A 21842-nucleotide genomic window follows, 5' to 3' on the forward strand; every position below is an offset into this window, starting at 1 on the left:
AAGCTAAACATTAAAGAAGTTGTACTCGGTTAAATCCCTTGTATCTTTTTTAAACTAAGTATTACCATCTCTGAGCAAGATAATGGCTATTGTACATAAGCTTATGGAAACACCAACTTAGTGTTTGGAGGTCAAACTGAATTACTAGAAAGGGAACAGAACACCAAAGAAAATTTCTTTACATTGTGAATTTTTATACATTTGTGTACCCACAACCTGAAAGCCACATGCAGTTCTGGTCCACTTATTTCAAAAACCATAGAACAACTGGAAGAGGTATGGAAAAGGTAAAAAGGACAATCAAAGTCTGCAGTGTTTCTGTATAAAGAAAGATTAAATAAACTGGTAGTCTTCATCTTGGAAAAAGATATGACTAAGGAAGGAATGTGACAGAACTATAAATTCATAAGCGGCATGGAAAATATGACTAAGAAACAGTTATTCACTGTCTCTTCCAATAAAAACATTAGAGGGCATTAAATTAGTTATGTTGGCAAGTTCAAAATGAACAGAAAAATGTACTCTTCCACACAAGGCATTGTTAAGGTGTAGAACCCTTTGCCATGGGACACCATAGATGCTAGAAGCTTACATAGATTTGAAAATTATTTGGATTTTTGTCATGAATGCAGAAAAGCCCTGGAAGCTAGTAAAGACAAAGATATCAACTCCAGTAACTGGAGATTACAATGATTAGGTCTATTTTCTTCCCTCTTTGCCAGGCTCCTGTCAGAGATGGGACACCAGGCTGGCTGGGTGTTCAGTCTGAGCAGTACAGCTGCTCTCGTGTTTTTGGTGCACCTTTCCTTGAGAACAGTGCTGGCTAAACGCTCCAGGACTGCATTTCAGGGCTTTACTGTTGTAAGACACATTGCCTGCTTGAATTAATAACGTATTCACTTATAAGACAAAACATCAATACTGAATGTCCACCACTTGTATTTTCTTTCAAGTTCAACAGCTTCAAGGGATGTAACAGATGACCGTACACACAGCACTAAGGAAATACCCCTATAGCACGGGTGGTAGCAGGGCTCTGACAACATTCGCTGGCCTTGCAAGACCTGACCAGCCTCCTCAGGGGCTCCCCCCACCTGCTCACTGCTCAAGACACCATATCAGCTCCCAGGGCCATCAGTCCCTGCCCCAGCAATGCCACAGCAGGGACGGTCTCCAGCTCCCCACAGCCCTGCCCTGCCATGGGCCCCACTGAGCCAGTGCCACCGGTGGCCCAACATCTGGCACCAAGGCTGCCCCTCAGCTGCCCTCCTCCCTGGCTGGGGTGGCGGGATGGGCCCTGGCAGCCCGCATGGGGAGCCCCCACTGAGCCCTGTTACCCCATGGAGCCCCAAGGTCCACATGGCACCCTGGCCAACAGTGCCCACTGTACAGAGCAGCCTACACCTCCCATAGCAAGGCAAATGCATTCCTGGAGAAGGAGGGGGATAGGAATTTTACAGCAGCTGATCCCTCAAAATGTGCACCAAAGGAGACCTCACTGATGACGATTCGTAGAGGCACGCCCTGCAGACACAAGGAGGTTACTGCATTGCATACAGGCTCTCACAGGTGACAGAGGGCTCTCAACTGCTCCTGCTTAGGGACCCAGAGCTGTTACTTCTGAGTATGTAAGCTGGCCTAATGTTTTAAGCGAAGAGCAGCCATAAGATCTGATTCTGTAGCTATTTAATTTAAAACACATCAATGAAATCATGCTATTTGTATGCCCTCGGATTGCAATTAATTCCATGTTTAGTTGAACTACCTTGCATTTACCATAATTTCAATGCATGTATGTGTAGTAACCTGTTAGGCTTTTAATGAGCCTGAACTCTCATCATTGGATATCTATTCTGAAGAACTTTTTCAAGGTTTCTTCTTGCACATGACTGTAGAGTGAACATTAACATTCATCTGTCAGATTCATCTAGTCACCATTACAAAGGAGATTTATTACTTGAAAAAAAAATTAAACTTTTGGGCTGTTCAGTAAATTTTATTCATGGCATAGGAAGAGTACGGAGACCGAGACACTTCTTTACATAAATCTTTAAAAATTTAAGGTCATTTGTACTTGAATTTATGACAGCAATAACCTACTTGTGGTGTTTGGGTTTATCAAAATTAATGATATCAATAAAAACAACAGCAATAGCTACATATAAACAGCACCAACATGAATTCGGAAAACTAGCTCCAATGGTAGAAAAATAAAGCTAGTACTAACACTGTCTGACATGATGCAAACAACATCCAATTCTATCTCTTCAAAGAAGTAATGCTATAAATCTAAGCCCAGCTAGTTATGTATTAGTCCTAGCCTTCAGAGGCATACACCTTTTCTTTATTATCCTATGAGACCTTGGAGCTCCCCAGTCCCACACACTGCCACGTGTTCTGTGTCAAAGCACAGCTTCCAGATAGCAACTACACTAGATACAAAGACAGTAGTTAGATCTTCTACTTGCTTTTTATCTTAAGCATCATATATCGAGAAAAAGCAGTGCTTGTCTAGCATAAGAACAGTTCCTGTATCTATGGATTTATGTGATTTCATATGTATATCTTTCATATGAACACAAGCAGCAATGCAAATGAGTCTTCGTAACTACATAGACAAAAGTACTGTGTACTTTTCCTATATAGCCTACTCCCAAATAGTAATGGAAGATAAAGTAATTCTGGCAGTACCTCTCAGCCACCTAAGAAGTCTCATCCTCAGAATTATTTCTATTTTACCTTTAACACACATTTTACCAAGTTGGTTTTTGCTTGTTTTGAATAGACTCTGATTATAACAAGAAGTACGAGATACTCATCATCAGTGGAAAAAAAGTAAAAAGGATAGGTTTCAAGCTCCCTGAGTTGGTATAATTATGAGCGCACTGTATGATTCTCAGTAAATAGGACAAATCATACAGTCAATATCAGTGAGTGAAGCAGGATCCACCGAATTTAATGGAACTGGCACAAAATTCGCCATGTTGATATTCTTAAGGTGAATGAAAAAGTTCTGCTAGTCCCACTGGAAACTTGACAAGGCTGTAACTGGCAAAGGTTTCTACTAAAGAGAATTAGCAACTAATAAACCACATAGGGAAGATAACAGTCATCACCATCTTAACAGCTAGGTAAAATGCATCTGTCTCTGGTTGGCCAACACAGAGGAGAAACAATCCATTGCAGCTAGGCAATTCCTGGCTATTTCTTTGGCCAATCTCAACAGAGTACACAAGAATCTAGTCTCTTTGCAATTTGACAGCACTCTCATGCACTAAATCTAGACTATTTCGTCCCTGTTCAGGTTTGAGGGGTATTTGCAGTGGGCAAACCACCCAGCGGTGGTACATCAACTCTGTGAATAATTCAGAGTTTATCAGGTCATGACTCCAGGACCAGCCACATAAGAAATGAAGATAATCAAACAGGAAAAAAAAACTAAAATTAAAAAAATTAAAAATCAGTTGACACCAGTAAAATAAGGTTCACTAGGTTTCAAAATGAAAATTTTTACAGTGATATGAAGCAGGATCTCACTCCTAATTTATAAATATATTCTAACATCTCCATAACAGACCCACGTTCCTTACACCTACAAATGCAAATCCACTACGGAATTCTTTTCGGGAGTACTGGTTTCTAAAACTTAAGAACCCCTAATAGACAGCATAACATAGTGCTCCTTGCATTCTAAAATATTGATTCTTTGGGTAGGAAGAACATATTCAGATGACAAATGAAATGTTTTCCATTTTCTCCTATGCATTCTCACTGCTTCTCTTTTAAAGAAGATGCAACGTGTACGAGACCAATCCTGATAGCACAATTAGAGTTACATTAATGCACCATGAATTTGTTAGAGTAACATTAAAAGCGGCAATGAATCTTGAATTTAGATGCCAAAAAGATTCATAGATGTAGAGCACCAATAACGTTAGAATCTTTGTATTATACAATCTGCAGGAGGAAAACCAGTAGAATTTACAGCTCTTTCTCAGAACTTAAGTGATGAACTTGAAAGTATAACATGATAGAGAAAGCTATGAAAAATGATTTCGTAATTCAAAACAGCATTCAAAGAACAAGAGTCCCCTGAGCAACTTTCGTGACCAGAGTAAATTCCAGTGTTTTCTTTTGTGCTCTCACTCTTAACATACTGTCATTTTCATTTATGCTTAGCAATACTTTTCCTTTTATGAGCCAAAGCACAGTTTCCTTGCCAAATTGAAGTCTGCAAAACTCTCCCCTGCAGTAGACAATGCCTTCTACGCCAAACGTCCAAAATTCTTGGTTAGTTTTCAAGCAAGCAAATCCCAGAACTGATTCATTACAAGTGATATCACTAGCTGGAGGAAAAAGAAGGGGCAGCAATATGCAGCCTGAGCAGGATTATTTAAGCTGCTTTAGAAGAACAGCTTGAATAGAGATGGGAGATGGGTTTGACAACTTCCTGGATAACCTCTCTCATAACTACTGAAGCTACACAGAATAACAGATTATGAAGCATTGTAGCTATTTAAGTCATATGCTTGCAGTTGGATGACTTGACCATTCCTTCTATATTTCATTTTTCAGCCATAATAGAGCAAAGATTTGTGAAATTAAAAGATGTCATAGATATGCTCCATTCTTCTTGACTTGTTATGTTTGTTGAAACATTTATTAATTCACAGCGATCATTAAAGAACAGCAGTATGATTCTGTCAGTGATTTTCCATGATTTTTAGGCTACTAACTGAACCAGAAGGCCTGTAAACCACTTGGAAAGCAAATACACAATTCTTTACTGAAAAGACTGACTGCTTCCTGGATGATTTTTCTAGGAGTGCTAGGTGATTTGTGGCTATCAGGATTCGTATTATACATCTATCTCAACAAAAATCATTACCAAGACAAACTGAAATAATAAACTGTGCATACTCTGATCAGCATTTGGAAACTGAAGCACAACAGGCTGCAATTTTAACATTTTAAAGTAAATTCCCAGATTTCCCACTTCCACCTCTAATTTGCAAATATCATCAGAGGACTTTTTGCTGATGGCTTCAGCACTAGAACTCCAAAAATCCTTATGCCTTAGGACTAAGCAAAGAAAACTGTGCTTAGTTCATGACATCGTCTGTCACCAATGCCAACTGCAACACAGCAGCAAGACCAAAGTTGTGATCTTGATGATGGTGTGCAGACTGGATCTAGGTTTCCAGGGCTTGAGTTCATCCAATTTTTAGCTGCACTGTTTTCTATGCTAGAAAGAAAATATAGGTCATTTTTCCTGACAACGCTTACACGTTTTGGTGGCAAAGACTTGATGGTACAAGGACCCTACCTCCTCCTCCAACTCTTCCCCTCTCCGCTCCCCCCCAAGAAAAGTTGTAGCACACTGACAAAGCAGCATGAGGAAGTTTGGACTGCCACTGTCTAGGGAGCACATATTCCGTGGGCAGGCAGACTATTTCATTTGCCAGAGCTGTCAAGCCAGCCCTTTCTACAAACACTAGCTTAAGACAAAATAAAAGAAAAATTATAATAAAATGTTTTAAAAGCTGCATGCAGAGTGCTGAAGCAAATGCATAGTAATTAACTGGTTTCCTGGGTAACCAAAGGCAAAATGATCAAATCTGCCTGCTTAAAATTAGATTCTTAAATTTACATTTAGCCATTTAAGAGTTGCACATCTTCCAGGTGTTCTGAGCTGCAGCTGCTTTGATTAACTGCACCTCTAGTAAAGGATACAAGAGTCAGCCCAATTTTGGGAGCATAGGTGGGTATGATTTCTCTTTTCCAGTTGCGACTTCAGTATGAAGTATAGAGAGGGCTTGATTTGCCAATGTGTCAGCACCCACAACCTGTCAGACTCAAGCAGAAGTGACCTTTCAAAAATCTGAATCTAAATTTAAGCATTAAGACTAGAGAAGTCTGCCTACCTAAACACAGGTATGAATCGAGTGCACTGTACTAGAGTACATAACATGAAAGGACAGCTTAAAATCCAAGTGCCTGATTTAGAGGGGAAATTAATGGCACAAATCTAACAAGAAAGCTTGGAAAATTGCCTTTCCCATCCCTCTCAGTATGTATCTGCATTTCATGAAAGGGGAAACAGGGAAATAACACAGGTGAAGTGGTTAACAGCCTGCATAAATCCACTGAACTATTCTGCTCTCCCTGATGGACTTTCTGCCTTGCAAGCCTCGTATGGGTGCTCCGCATGCTTTGTCAGTCCTTTTGCCTTCTGTTTGTCAGTATTAGCAAGCATGAGATCTATGTAATGAGCTATGCAGCGACAATTTAAAGAATTACTTGGAAATCTTATTTACCACGTGAAAAATGAAATGCACACCCTGGCAGATGGGCAATCATGAAAGAAGTTTTGGACTGCCTAAATTTTTGTTTCAGGAATAGATAAGCTCTTGTGCAATTTTCTAAACCAAGGAATCAGACATCTGGAGACCTAACTGTCGTAGGTTAAAACTTATTTTAATACTATTTTTTTTGCATCTTTCCGTGTGTGGGAGGCTGTGTGCATGGGAAAGCAAATGGTATTCACTGGCTAATCAGTGATTTCATATTACAAACAAAACCAATTACACAATTACACATGCTTTTCTCCGGTTTGTACAACAATACCAGCCAGTTCCTGGTGTAACTTAAGGAAACAATTGGACTCCCACTAGGTATGCATTTGTCCAGGTGGGTTACAACGCTGTAACAGAAGTAGCATGTGCATGTAGTTCACTAACTAGGATTCAGAGAACAACCTGCTGGGTAAAAAAGGAAATAAGAGGTTCTCTCTGCAGTTCACTCCTTTTATTTATTTATGAGAGAAAATACTCGCTCTAAAAATGCAGAAGAACGTGACAGGTGGTAAAGAAGCATCTGAATTATGTTTCAACTCTTTAAGGAATTGAGTCATGGGAATTCTCATCTTTCAAAATAATTTGAAATCTTCAGAATGTTATTCTCTATGGTGTTTCCTAGAAGCTTTTCTTCACTAATTTAAGCAAGAACAAACAACACTGAATCTTAATTAACTGTCAGGTACATCAGTTTATATTCCAAGCCTCCTCCAGGAAACAACTATTTTAGAATTTAAGATAGAAGAGTGTTTATAACACAATAAACGATATGCTTCTCACTGCAGCTTAGTGAGTATCAGGCCCTAAAAGTAGTAAAAATTTTAAACTAAGCACAGTCTTCTATGTTCTGTACCCATTTCCCTAGAACACACTGTCCACTCAGAAATTCTGCTTTTGATTTAAAAAAATACATACACATTTACACAGCATAGTCTGAGACCAGAGATTCAGCAGAAAATATACATGCCACTACTGAAAATGAGAGACCTATGTAAGCTCAGATTAGGATCTCCATATCTAGACACTGCAAGTTTGCCATATTCAGCTGTGGGTCTCACTTTGACCATTAAAACCAACAGCACCGACTTTTAAAAAAGTCAGACAGTTCTATAGATTTAGGTTATGAAACCTCCTATACCTGAAAGAAATTCAGATTCATAGTTTTAGTCAGGATTTCTCTTTGAAATTTAACGCTAACTGAAGGTACCACCCTTCCCACAATTGCTAAGATGCGGTCTAGGTCAAAATCTCTGCTCTGTTTTTTTGTGCAACACTTAATACCAAATCATAAAGCAGAACTGGCAAGATCACTCAACTCCAGTTACTATGTCGCCTCAGTATAGTGCAGACAGTTGCAATATCCTAACATAATTCTTACTCAATAGAAAATTTTACAGTAAAGCAAACTGGAAAGAGCCTGTCTTTAAAACAGACAACAATGGGTTAACTCCCATTTTTCAGTTACAATGACACGGGTTGCACTGGGTTTTGTTTTTTAAATAATAGTTGAGGAAAGTTGATAACTTCAAAAAACCCTCCCCAAAGTAAACTGTTGTGCCAATTTATTTTCACTGTACACTTTCCACTGCACTCCTTCAATCAGGCGTGGACACAAAACGTTACACAGGAACCTCTTGGCAAAGCAAAATATTTACCAGTGGTGGGCACAGGCAGGGGGTGAGCACCACCCTTGGCCCTGGCCCTCCCCGCACTGCTCCTAGCTGAGGGCCAATGCATAGAGCATCCTTGGGAGACTCGAGCTCCTCCTTCTGAAGGTTTCTTTGGGCAACTGTAAGACCATAGCCCACAACAGGTATTTTTGACCAAGAGCTTCCAGGTGCATCTAAACTGTCCATTCTTGCAAACAAATGTCATCACACACACCACCTACAGCTTTGTTTGGAGACAGTTAAAACAAAATCCACTGAAGCCTTTTTCTTTCCACAGAAAATGGAGGAGTAGTAGGGAGGAAGAGGGAGAACTGGAATATTTTTTGACTGTTTAGGATGTGATTAATCCTAGGAACATCACAACACACCATAGCCAGTGGTAAGCACTTGCAAGATTTAGACCTAAGCAACTGACTCCGTTTTCATTTCTGATGTCTGAGTCACTTCTGAATTACTTTCTAATTGGATAGTATTCAGCAGCAGGTGAATTAATACCATCACCTCTTATGGACACCTTAAAAGGAATATGGGTATGATCCACAACAGTGGCAATCGTACACAATTTAAATTGTAGTAAATAGACAAGAAAACCTATGCCTTTGGCCCATAATTCTGCAAAAGCAAATAGGTTTTAAGCTGTGAAACAAACCTTTACAGCAGTGGCCTGTATTAGTTCTGTATTAAAATTCCAGGGTAATATGCCCAATAAAACACCTTGATGTAAAATTCCTTTCTGAAGACAAAAGGTTATTAGAAAGAATACTGTGTTACAAATAGAAAACAAACTGGTCAAAAAACCTTTACATCACTGGTAAATTAATAACTCGTACTATCATTCCAGAGAAGTATTTTTTTCCCTATAATTATCTATTTCTACAAAGTACTTTCTCAAGCAGTATCTCGCAGGTATCTTTTACATACATGCATTTAATTATATTATTCATGAAAAATCCTCCTACTCTCTCTCCATCACTGACTGGAAGCATATAATATATGTGCTTCCCCACCCTACTGAGACAGATCAGAGTGAATATTTCACTGGGTTTGGACCAGTAAAATGATCCACAGCAAAACACGCTACTTCCATAAGCTTACACTACAGAATCCATAAGGCTGTAATGACTTGTAAGGCTATTAATGTCATTCTACATCAACATAAATTAGAGGTCTTTGAGCCTTTGTTCACACTTCAGATTCTTTTACAAATATTTTTACATTTCTTTTACTAAAAAGGGACTCTAATCAACAGCAAAGCCAATTTCATTAGTAAATTTATGAAAGAGGTATAGCATTTTGAAGACTTGTGATATGCTAAAAAACTAAAAATATCTACAGACATCAATGTAACACAAAGTCATATAAACTCAAAAGTATTGTATAATAAACTTCCTTCTGTAACACTTAAACTGCATGTTCTCTCTTATGATGCACAGCACCAATACTAGTTTCTTCAGATAGACTGTCTGCATTTGCCATGACTTCAAGGAGTTCTGAAATTGATACAGTAGAAAGATTCATGTTTATCCTGGTACACTCAAATTTGTCTATTTTTTTGAAACACTTAACTATACATGCATGTGTCCTATTAGATTGCAGTACTGCTCCCTATATGAAATACAATACCTAAACACACATTTGGTAAAAGTTATAAATATTAACCCTTCCATACTTCTTCAAAGTATAGAACAAACCATGGGTTTGTGCAATGGCACACACTACAAATGCTGTTATTGCCAGTATCAGAGGAATGAACTGCTGTCACCTTAGAGTACGTGTTCTCAATCCATCCAAAACTACAACCATAATAAGTTTCCTAGGGGTTTTTTTTCCTCCTTCCAATAAACTTTTAAGCCCAAATTATGACTGCCTTCTTTCTTGGAACCTAGCAATACAGCAATTACCTGTCAACTCCAAAACTACCAAATCTACCAGGATCATTAAGACAAAAGATTTTTTCAAGACTCAACCTTTCAAGCTCTTCTGCAACTTCCTAGGAGCCTAAACTCAGCAATTAGCTTTGGATGTAGAATACATGAATGACCTCAAAACAGAAGGTATGTGAGGTGCTCCTGGAGATAAGGGAACTCACCATCACTTGCTGGGTACAGGACCACACCAACACCGAGGGACAGAGGAATCATAATCCACGACCAGCACAAGCGCACAGAGAGGAAGCAGCAAAACTACAAGTGTCATTTCATGGCAACTTCTACAGCAGATGCTAGCAGATACATTATTATACAATGGTTTGGGTTGGAAGGGACCTTAAAGATCATCTAGTTCCAACCCCCGTGTCACAGGCAGGGACACCCTCCACTAGACCAGGTTGCCCAAAGCCCCATCCAACCTGGCCTTGAACACTTCCAGGGACGGGGCATCCACAACTTCTCTGGGCAACCTGTTCCAGTGCCTCACAGTAAAAAAATGTCTTTCAAATATCTAATCTAAATCTACCCTCTTTCAGTCTAAAGCCATTATCCCCCATCTATCACTACCTGCCCTTGTAAACAGTCCCTCTTCAGCTTTCCTATAGGCCCCCTTTCAGATACTGGAAGGCTGCTATAAAGGTCTCCTCAGAGCCTTCTTTTCTCCAGGCTGAACAACCCCAACTCTCTCAGCTTGTCCTCATAGGAGAGGTGCTCCAGCCCTTGGATCAACTTGGCAGCCCTCCTCTGGACTCGCTCTAACAGCTCCACATCCTTCTTGCACTGGGGACCCCAGAGCTGGATGCAGTACTCCAGGTGGGGTCTCACGACAGTGGAGTAGAGAGGCAGAATCACCTCCCTCACCCTGCTGGTCACTCTTCTTTTGATGCAGCCCAGGATACAGTTGGCTTTTTGGGCTGCAAGCACACGCTGCTGGGTCATGTTGAGCTTTTCATCAATCAACACCCCCAAGTCCTTCTCCTCAGGGCTGCTGTATAGGCATAGATTCTGCTATATAGGCATATATTCTGCCTATAGCATTCCTAGTGTGTTGTATTCACCCCTCAGATAGAACTCATTTTCTCGTGCTTTGCACGTGCAAGGAAATCTGTTTTCTCTCTACCTGTGCTGTAGTGGAAGAATTATTACTCTTTGCAAGTGCTGCTTTTGTGACCCAAAAGGTTAGCACTATTGAGTTAAAGCCATGACTACTAAGAAAGCCATCCTACTATGGCAACAGAGGCAGAAGGGCTGTTGGTTTCAACACAGGATTTATCTACTCTCTTCAACAGACTAAGGATCTACCCCAGAGGCTGCCAAGCTTCTGCTGTGAGTCTCATTCCAAAATCTTCATGAATCCAAAAGCTTTACTCGTATACCTGAAGCATATCTTGGTGAGCATAGGGGAAATGGAGGCTTTGGCACAGTTCCAGGGGAGTAGGAAGCACTCACCTCTGAGTTGTCCACTTCAATATTAGATGATAAAATAGGGCTGACTGTGCAGCTGTATCCCCAGGTGACACAGCAACATTGGAAAACATATTTAAATAAAATGTTTTTAACAGCAGATTTACAGTAGATTGAAAATTCAAATGCAAGACCTAGAGAATCCCTTTAGGTATGGTAGCTTCCCATCACCACCATCCAGCGGAGCAAGCCTGGAAATCCAGCCAAACTGTGCATCATGTCTCCCACCACTGCATATTATGCATCCTCAGTTCTGACTAGAGCACAGCCCTTATACAAGCACTGGAAACACATCTTTCAGGGCACAAATCCATAACTGGCTCTTCTTACATCTGCACACTGTCAAGTGGGTATAAAGTTGTCAGTACCCTTCTGTCCTCTCCAAACTTTATGTAAAAGGTCCACAGTAGAGTCTCAACCTTAATTGTTTTCAGTATTCTCAATATGGTCATGACGTAGAAGAACAATAATGTGCAGCAAAACATCGCATTGCTGTCAGAGTCATAAGATATATGGGCAGGAGAATTTTGTCCTGATATTTCAAAACACTGCAAATGCTGCAATACGAACATTAACCAGATGCAGAAATATATATATTACGCAGCCACCTTCTCACTTTTGCACTATTTCTCAGGAAGCTGCCCCCCATCGATTATTTCACCTAGAGAGCAGACTGACCTTTTCTCCCCTGCCTTCATTTTCCCCAACCTTCATTTTTGATGGCATGACAGGATAAAAGCCAGAAGGACAGAATAATGCTAAAAGCATCCATTTCTCATAGTTTCTTTGTATATCACATGGATGAAGAAAGAAAACCCGCTCTTGAACGCAGATGCGGCAGACATGCTAATACATTATGTAAACCACAGCAAATAATTTATAACTTCCTGAAAGCAACTCATTTGAAGTTGTACTGTCAGTGTAATGGCACAGTTTAAAAGATGCATTTCAGTGAGCAAAACCTGATCTACATAGTATACTGATAATGAATCCAAAGGAAAATAACTTAAAAAAATAATCCACCACCACAGAAAATATTCCAGTTTAGGAATCCTTGCATAAACCTTGCTTGCTGTCATATTTTGTTCACTGAATGTATTCAGGCTCCATAAACATGGATGCTGAGACTTCAAAACTCAAGCTTATTTCATTATGAATAAATTCTAATGTATATCTGGAGATACCCTAGCATTACATTTCAATTAAAGGTCAAAGTGGTTATCTTTGTCCTTCACAACCAATATCGAAGGAGCACACAAGAGTGTATTTCACTCTAGAATGGTGCACAGACTCGCTGGTGTCGTAAACAGCCAGTCACACATCTATGACACATCACCCAAACCAAACTACGCCAAAAGTTAGTTGAGGCATGTAAGTTAGTACTAACACACACAGACAAACCCTGTGATTTCACCAAAGCTGTACTGCATGAGATATCTTCGGACAAAATCCTTCGATACTTTTTCAGCAGTAGTATTATGAGAGCCAGCATGACTACTTCTCAATGAACAAACTATTTTTTGTCAAAAAATTGGCAGGAGAACAAAGCAGAAAACTAAAACAGTAAAACCTGAGAATATTATTAAGTCTCAAATCAACTTCATAGCACATACAAAGGTATTTTTCCTTTCCCTAAACATACTTTACATTACATATAAACTACACAGCATACGTATATATATAGTATACCTCTTTAAATACAGGATTACATTTTCAGGCAGATTATCAGACTCTATTTACTCACTGGGATTAGTATTTAATCTAAATTCATTTGGATGAATCATGCATCCAATTGTTGAGTAGGCTTTTTTAAAATTTTGTACCAGAAAGACAATTAAAACAAACTTTGCTGTACCCAGCATCTCTTGCACTAAACCTAGATCATACTTTATTAGAACTTAGCACTGCAATAGTCATGTTTACAACTTGTCAAATTTTCAGGTAAGGCTGGTGCATTGCTTGTAATTTTACTTTTGTTCTTAAGACATATTAGAAAAAAATACTTTGAATAATTAAAGACTCTTGCCCAGGCAATCCAAATGGAAAGAAATATATCCCTTCTGAACTGCCTGTGCTACTTACCTAACTAATCCATGTCAAGCAGGACACTATGCCGGTTTACTTTGGCTTAAACTTTATCAAGAGCAAGTATGTGGCATTACATGAACATTATGTTTCTCAAAGGAAAGGCATTCCTTAATTTACTGGTACTGAAGCATATCTGTATTTGACTTATATAGGAACTAAGGAATCACACACCTGGAAGAATATATATATAATTTGTTATTAGTCAAGTTATGTGTTTAAAATAGGGAAAAGAATCCAGATCTCCTATCTCCAATGTTTTCCTGTACCAAAATTTAGATACTGGATAATACCATGAGCACATTGTTTTCTGACAAGAAACAATATATTGAAGTCTCTTCAGCACCAGACTAGTGTTTAATGGATACTGAACATTGGACTTTTTTTTTTTTCCCAAGAAAATAGTAGTAATAACAACAACAAAACCCATCAAATAGCAACAACAAAACCATGCTTAGATTCATACTGAACATCTTTCTAAGAACCTTACAGCCTGGTTGCCATTCAATTATTGATTTTGTAATTTATGCTGTATGTTGAGAAGGAAACATAGGTCTTTAACACATCAAAGTGTGTTTACAGTCATAACCATGAATATATAGGCCAAGATAACATGATTTACTATCTACTGTACTTCAGTGTTTTATTTTTTGCCACTCGGTGGCAAGTGAAACCACTTAGAAAAGGAAAAGATCAGAAAGCATTCAATGATAGTTTCAGTTCTTGCATTCTAATTTTCATACTGCTGAGCAACAGCAAATACACAAGAAAAAATAAAAAATATCAAATCATAGTTGCACATCTGCTGTACACTTTTCAAACTCTCATAGCTGCTCTTTTAAAATCTCCTCTTCCATTTGAATCACAAAGAGAATAATTTCCCACACATCAGCTGGGCTGTCAAGTAAGCATATTTTAGTACTCTTCAGACTTATTTAGTAATTTGTTTCCCTTTCACCCTGATGTACTGTAATTTCATAATCAATGTATTCTTGGACTTAGTATGCACTTAAAATGAATGGCTGAGTTCTCATACAGGAGATTGGGCTTGATGTATATTTCAATTAAAAAAAAAAAACCAGTCTTGACAATGAGTCTTGGGAGCAAACGCTCCCAAGATTTACATCCCCCCTGCAATTCTTAAATACACAGAAAACGGCTAATAAGAATATTTTTATTGTATCTTCAGGCATAGTTTATACTACTAATAGCATTGGTATCAATTTACAATAATTTCAGATTTTATATTTTTGTGTTTTGTATTTTACTTCTATTGTTTTAATATTTAGATCAGAATATTTAAATTGTTATGAAGAATAAAATCACTATCCTAAAAAGTTTTTCTTGGTTATTTTTCCCACCAAACAATTACACTAGAGAAACACAATGTGACTAACAGGTCTTCACGGACTGAAAACCCAGAAAAATAAAAACTTCATAGCTTCCTAAAAGTCTAAGGTATGTACTGAGCATCTCTGCTTCTTCCTAAAAAAACAAAATGCCAAAACCCCAACAAAAACCCAATAAAAGAAAACATATAAACATACAACCTGCATAAGAAATCAGCTTTGGTTTATTTATATTTGTATGTATAAAGTCTGTGTCCGTGGTTATTAATGCAAAATTATTTTAAAAGCTCATGCAGCTGTCCTTCTGCAATAAAACAAGTAGACAGGCTTACATTTTTTATCAAATTCTAGTCAGCAGTGTTTCCCAATTTTAAAAGATTTTATATAAGCTGCACAAGATGTTCAGTGCCAAAGATATTTGTCACCAACTTGCTTTGCTGATCTCTTCTAGCAAAACACTGATAATGCCACCATATATCATACACACTGTTTTCTTGGTTTAAATACTAATCCCTACTAATTTCATCATCATCTTTGAAACATTCTTTTCAAAGTAATAATCTAGGTCTGGTGAAAAGTAAAGAGCTTCTTACCATTCTGATCCAATATTTTTCCTGTGTCTGGAGTCCAGCAGCAAGGAGCTGTTGCTGTTGCACTGCTTACTAGAGACACCGGAGGCTTTGGAAGCAGAGAATGTTTTATGTGGTTAAAATGTATCACCACTGATTATATTTCAGTCCCTCAATTCCTAGCCTTGATGCTCTGGAAATCAGCCAATCCAAGCGATAAAGAGATTTGCAACAAGAAGTTGCAGAATTTTCACAGCGAATGCTTCTCGAAATGTTTTGCTTCTTGATACTTGTTTTTTTTATATCCACTAAATGTTAAAATAAATCCTGGCTCCCTCTTCCCTCCTCCTCCTTTTTTTTTTTTTTTTCCCCCTTCCAAAATGAGATTCATATATTGTTCACAAGGGACTTTAGCACTTGCTACAGCTAGGCACAGTGCAGAAAGGCATCATGCCAGATTACGCATACATCTCTGCCAAGATACCTGAATTTTGACTTGCAACACACCCTGTTATTCCAAACATGGATCTTCATGAGCCAAAGCTCCTAACTTTGCCAAAACACACAGTGCTTTTGTGAGACAGCCAAATGCCCCTTCAGATTAGCAAAGAGCATCTTTTATTTGCAATGTGGTTGCTCTTTGTTGGCTTTTTTTTTTTAAACACACTTTTTTCCTAGTGAAGACAAGGTGGTAAGTTCCAAAGGGATGAAATGATCAACTGGTACCACTACTACACGCTTCTACCCCTACTCCTCTTAGGAATTTACACCACAGAAAATCTCTCTGCAATGCTGTAACTTGTAACTATGATTAATTACTTAGGTAATATTATAACTGTTTTAATTTCTCAAGTCACAATCCGGGATGCTGCTGTGCTGGGGGTGATACAAAGAAAGACAGAAACCAAACAAACAAAACAAAAAAACCCAAACCCACAAAGACAGTCCTGACTCCACGGACCTTTCCATCGAAGAACACAGTGAGAGGCGATAAAGAAGGAGGCAGAAGGAACCAAATCAGACAATACTGGTTAGTTTGATAGGTACTTAGAGTAATATCCCAGCAACCTGACCATTTCCAAGCTTTTTGGGCATGGCAATAAAGGAATTTTAAAGAAAGGGTCATCAAGAGACTATGGAGACTACCTTAGAGATGCTCTCAAGGAGAAAGTGTATTATTTTACTGAGAGCACAAGACTGAGCCTGAAATTTTAATGAATGGATGAAAGAGGATGGAGTGATGCTTCTGCAATGACTGGGAGTTTATAAACATCTAGAAAAGTTAAGACCATACTCTGTGCAAGGAAAGAAAAAAAAATTCAGAAGATATGCTTATTGCCGCCTTCTCTTCACAACAGGATACAATAACGATTGTCACCGAATCTGTCTGAATGGGTATGAGAGTGCAGGACTGACCTGAAGAAAGCAAGTGAAAGGATGCTGGACTAATTGGCAAGCTTGTTTCAAAGGTGAAGAAGAGCTGGATGGAAGTTTTGATTGTTGAAACAGCAATGACCTTATTTTAAGAAATTACATATAGAAATAAGATTTAGTTATCAATAACACTGTGTTGGTTTTGGACTTAGAGAAAGAACGAAGTAATAAAGACACGTTATGGACATCATGGCAAGATTAGGTTGTTTTCCAGAATGACGAGAAAGCAGCAGTAGGAGACTCTACAGGAGTCATGTTTAGCCATGTTGAGCTGTTGATATCTAGCTGAATAGCCACAAGAAGCTCTCTTCAGTATTGTCTGAAGAAGAAAGGTCTGGAATAACAAAATTCACTTGCAAGCCATTGTGACAAAGACAAATTTGATTTCTATTTACAGATGATATTATCTGATGTAAATAAAAGAAAGGGACTTTGATCAACCCCTAAGAAACAAAGCAAGATGGAGTGGAAAGAGGTATTGAAAGAGTGATTAAGAAGGTAGGAGGAAAAAATTAAACAAAACAGATTGTACAAAACCAAGAGACAAAATTTCAGGAAGAAAATGGACAACAAGATACAAGGTAGCTTACAAGATAAAGAAAATCATTATAGAGCACTGGTTTCACTGTTTGACCAGAAAGCCGTCTACAGAGACTTTGCCTTTTCAGCAGTTTCAACAGCATGGAGGGAGCAGGAGGTGCACTGGGAAGTGGCCACACCAGAACTTCGGCAGTGGCAGTAAACAACTCATTCAGTCATGTTAGTCAGACTGCTAATGGGATTCCCATCAGAGAGGCTTCACTTGTAATATCGCTGAGACCCAACAGACAATCCTGTTCCCAACAACTCAATTGCAATGAATCAGGCTACAGAGGGCTTGCTCTTTTTCTAAATAAAAACATTTCCATCAGACTGTTTTCAGCCATCTTGCTAGTCTGTGCAAACCTTTCCTGCAATCCTTGAAATTTCTGAAACCCTTATATTCAGAAAAAGACACCTGTTGGGGTAGCGATCAGATGCTAAGACAACGTGCAGCCAGGTGTTGACCCTGTGCATTTCTACACAAAGTGTGGTATGGAACAGGGTGATATGGCCCTATGCATACATGCAAACAATTTTCAACTCTGCCTTTCAGCCAAGGAAACCAGAATGCTTCCATGTTTTACTGAACAGTTAAGAATTAATTGAATGCATATAAATTTCAGAGTCTTCTCATATTTAAGACACAGACCTCCCAAATTCAAGTGCAAATATCATCTCCTAAATTCAACTAAAGGACGTTTCTACACGGAACAAGCGCTATTAATACAGAAATAGAGCAGAAAAAATAATCAATCATTCAAGTTAACTGACTGATTGTAGCATTAACATTCTTGCTTCAAAAGAAGGCCACCTTTTTCATTTACTTTAAACTCCTTCCAACACACACACACACAGAGACAAAGGAGTGTCCACCAAGGGAAAAAGTTGTGTGCTGCTATAACTGCAATAGTTTAAATGTGAATTTCAACTTTTACATCTACATAAGCCTTGAAGATGAAATCCTGGGGTTTTTTTGCCCCCCCACCCCCCCTCCAATTCTTAAAGGATCCACAAGCAAAAGTAGCTTGAATTTTCTGGATGGGTCTAGAATTTCTCCTCTTTATAAGAAGAAACCATCTACTCTATTTCACACATGCATGTTCTTTGCAGCACATAAACCTTCACATTAGACCCCTCAATTTGCAACAATGAAACAGTTGTATTAAGAGGTACCAAACATAAAGCAACTGATCAAAGAACTGAACTTTTGTCCTGGTAGAATTTCTTTTATTTTAGCATTTGATTGCTGTCTGAAGACAGGATGGAAAACCAAAGTATTTCAATTTTTCATTTAATGAAAAGTCCTAATAAATTCAAATGCAGAATTTTTGAGTAATTTTGGATTTGCTCGAGGTGTCACAAAGCCTAAAGAACATGCAGTTATGGCTTTCTTGGGGCACTCTATACGTCTGTCTAAATTGTCCCTAGCATTATTATGCACCATCTCTCCCCATAGGTTGTGATAAATATTGAAAATATCTATGAACAGCTTGCTATAAATAGTTAAAAATAAATCACAGTTCCAATAAGACAAAAGCATACAATATTATTGGATTTTGCAGAATGAAGATAAACTAGGTTACATACATCTGCAGGAATTCTAAAAGTCAGTAAACCAAAAGAGATACAAAACCTCAGACACCTACACAAAATAGGCAGTTTATCAAGATAAGACTGAATTTTTAAATAATTTGATATTTCACAACAAACATACTTTTCCCCATTCCTTCTCCAAAATATCTGCTCTCAGAAAAGGTCTAAGTTCATCATGATAGTCAGGACCTATACAGAATATTAACATGCACTTTCTTATTTTAAGGATATTCCATTTCATAGAATCATAGAATGGTTTTGGTTGGAATGGACCTTAAACATCGTCTAGTTCCAACCCCCCTGCCGCGGGCAGGGACACCCTCCACTAGACCACGTTGCCCAAAGCCCCATCCAACCTGGCCTTGAACACTGCCAGGGATGGGGCATCCACAGCCTCTCTGGGCAACCTGTTCCAGTGCCTCACCACTCTCACAGTAAAGAATTTCTTTCTAATATCTAATTTAAATCGACCCTCCTTCAGCTTAAACCCATTACCCCTTGTCCTCTCACTACACTCCCACATAAACAGTCCCTCACCATCTTTACTGTAGGCCCCCTTCAGGTACTGGTAAGCCGCAATTAGATCTCCCCAGAGCCTTCTCTTCTCCAGGCTGAACGACCCCAACTCTGTCAGCCTGTCCTCACAGGAGAGGTGCTCCAGCCCTCCGATCAGTTTCGTGGCCCTCCTCTGGACTTGCTCCAACAGCTCAATGTCTCTCCTGTACTGGGGCCCCCAGAGCTGGATGCAGTACTCCAGGTGGAATTTCATCAGGAATGGGAAAGCAGTAAACCAGAGCAGACCACAGTAAGATTTTTCAAGATCTTAAGGCACCCATGTAGCTTAAAATCCAAGCCCAAATACTTCCAGTACGGAGTTTATCCTGTCCTGGTGAAATGAACTTGAACAAAAGAATTCTGAATTTTATTGCTCTGATCAAACAGAAATGCTCCTAAAAAGTGCAGTGATAGTAGGGAGATGGCTATGCAAGACAGAGAATGGACATGGCAGCAAATATGTCTGTGTTTTCTACCTTTCTGTATGGAAGCCTGGCAGATGACCAGTGCCACAAGACCTGCTACTCTGTGGGAGCAAGAACTGTATTCCTATTTTATTTTACTGTGGCATTATTTTCATACAACAAATGTCAAGACTGCACCTCAGATAGCACCTCCTCCATTTGCTTGGGTCTTTTCAACAGGCCCATTATTTCAAGATAAGCTCTCTAGCATCTTGTTAGCTTGCTGTATATTTTGGCTATCATGGTTCCAACTGTTTTTTCAGAATCAAGCTGGTTTTTCCCAAAAATGTCAGTCCCTATCCAGCATGGCTATGAAGAAATATGTCCAAAGTGCACTCTGAGTGTCAATGGGTAAAGTGTCATACTTGTACATGATAAAAAAAGTCAAATGAACACATGCAAAGAAACACAAAAATTCTCCGTTCTTTCAAAAATCTAACTACCACAGGAACTCCAAAGTGAAATGACACTATAAATGTCAGTATTAGGTTTTCACTGCTCATCAGTTTCATCGATGACATGGGAAAGCAACAGAATTTGCAGGAAAAAAGTTGTTGGAAAGAGAAAGAAAGAAGAAAGAGGGGAAGAATGAGAAGAGATGGGGATGAGGGGAAGGAAAACAAAACAAAAAAAAAAAAAAAAGAGAGAGGTTCAGAACAGCAAAGTATCTTGGTATCTATCCGGTCCCTCTTCAAGGCTCGCTGGATCTACGAATCAATAGCTAGCACAAACAACAACAACCAACAGCAGCAAAATGAAAGACATCACCACTTAGTCTGTTACTCTTCCACACAGACAGCGGTATTTCACTTTCCAAGAAGCTGTACCAAAATCTCACATATAAACTACATCCTGAAACCCCATCACTTACACAATTCATACGTTAGTGCCAATGAGACTTTCCAGTGCTAAAATCCTGTTCTCTGAGAGGACTAATATAAAAGCACAGCCTCAAATACTTCAAATGATGTTCTGAAGCAAAAATAGAGGATTAAGAAGTTCTACTGGCCTTGCAGGAAAGAAAACTTTTATGGAAAATTCTCCTTGTAGAGACCTCAGACCAGAAGGAGTGTAATTTCAAATCAGTGGAAACACATTCAGATGTTGTGAATAGAAGAGGCTACTTACCAATTAAGACTCTACTCAGCTGTAACCAAAGGTTAAAACACAGTCCTGAATGTTTAGCGCCCTTGTAAAGACTGCATGCATTACCCAGCCCTAAACTGATGTGCCAGCTCATAGATCATAACTGGAGCGTGACCCTGTCTACAGCAGGTGCCTGCTATTTAAATGGGCAGTATCAATATAGAGGATGATGGGTTTTCACTGCCATTCAAGACCAAACATTGATTACAAGTTTCAAAGAAATTTTTTTTCCATTATTTTGTGAAGAGCTGAAAGCATGAGTTAAAGGTAAGAACAGATGCAAAAGAAATGCCATCACATTAAAAAAAAAAATTAAAAAAAATAATAAAGCCTTCTTATCTATCAGATACAGCTGAAAAAACATATGAGTGCTGCCTCCCAGAGTCCAGCTGCCTGGAAACAATTCTTTTTGTTTTGCTGTGGTACACTGATTCAGTGTCCAAGGAAACAATCTCCAAGGGCTGTGAAACAATAACTAGATTCTCTGTTTCTGCCAACCACTGTACCGAGGGGGTCACACTGGATCACCCCAGCTCTAGCTATACACAGTCCTAGGTCTCTGTGTTGCCCAAACAGCACAGCCAGGTAACAGCTTGAAACTGGAGCTGAACCCGCCTCTCTCTTGCTATACACCCAGTATGCCTGCC

At 38.9% G+C, this 21842-nt stretch overlaps 1 protein-coding gene across 2 annotated transcripts in view; it reads right to left on the minus strand.

Annotated features, from left to right (window-relative positions):
• PLD5 (phospholipase D family member 5) overlaps nucleotides 1–21595 on the minus strand; it is a 155550-nt gene extending 133955 nt beyond the window's left edge. Inside the window, exon 1 of one of the 2 annotated variants that reach the window (XM_075748792.1) lies at nucleotides 15446–15530. In XM_075748792.1, coding sequence (XP_075604907.1) covers nucleotides 15446–15448 — 3 coding nt within the window. In that variant the 5' untranslated portion in view covers nucleotides 15449–15530. Of the gene's footprint in view, nucleotides 1–15445; nucleotides 15531–21177 lie in introns of those variants that run through there. The other variant, XM_075748793.1, reaches the window with a different exon arrangement.
• Between the last annotated feature and the right edge of the window lie 247 nt (nucleotides 21596–21842).

This window comes from Balearica regulorum, chromosome 3 (genome assembly GCF_011004875.1).
Source record: "Balearica regulorum gibbericeps isolate bBalReg1 chromosome 3, bBalReg1.pri, whole genome shotgun sequence".
Lineage (NCBI taxonomy): Eukaryota > Metazoa > Chordata > Aves > Gruiformes > Gruidae > Balearica > Balearica regulorum.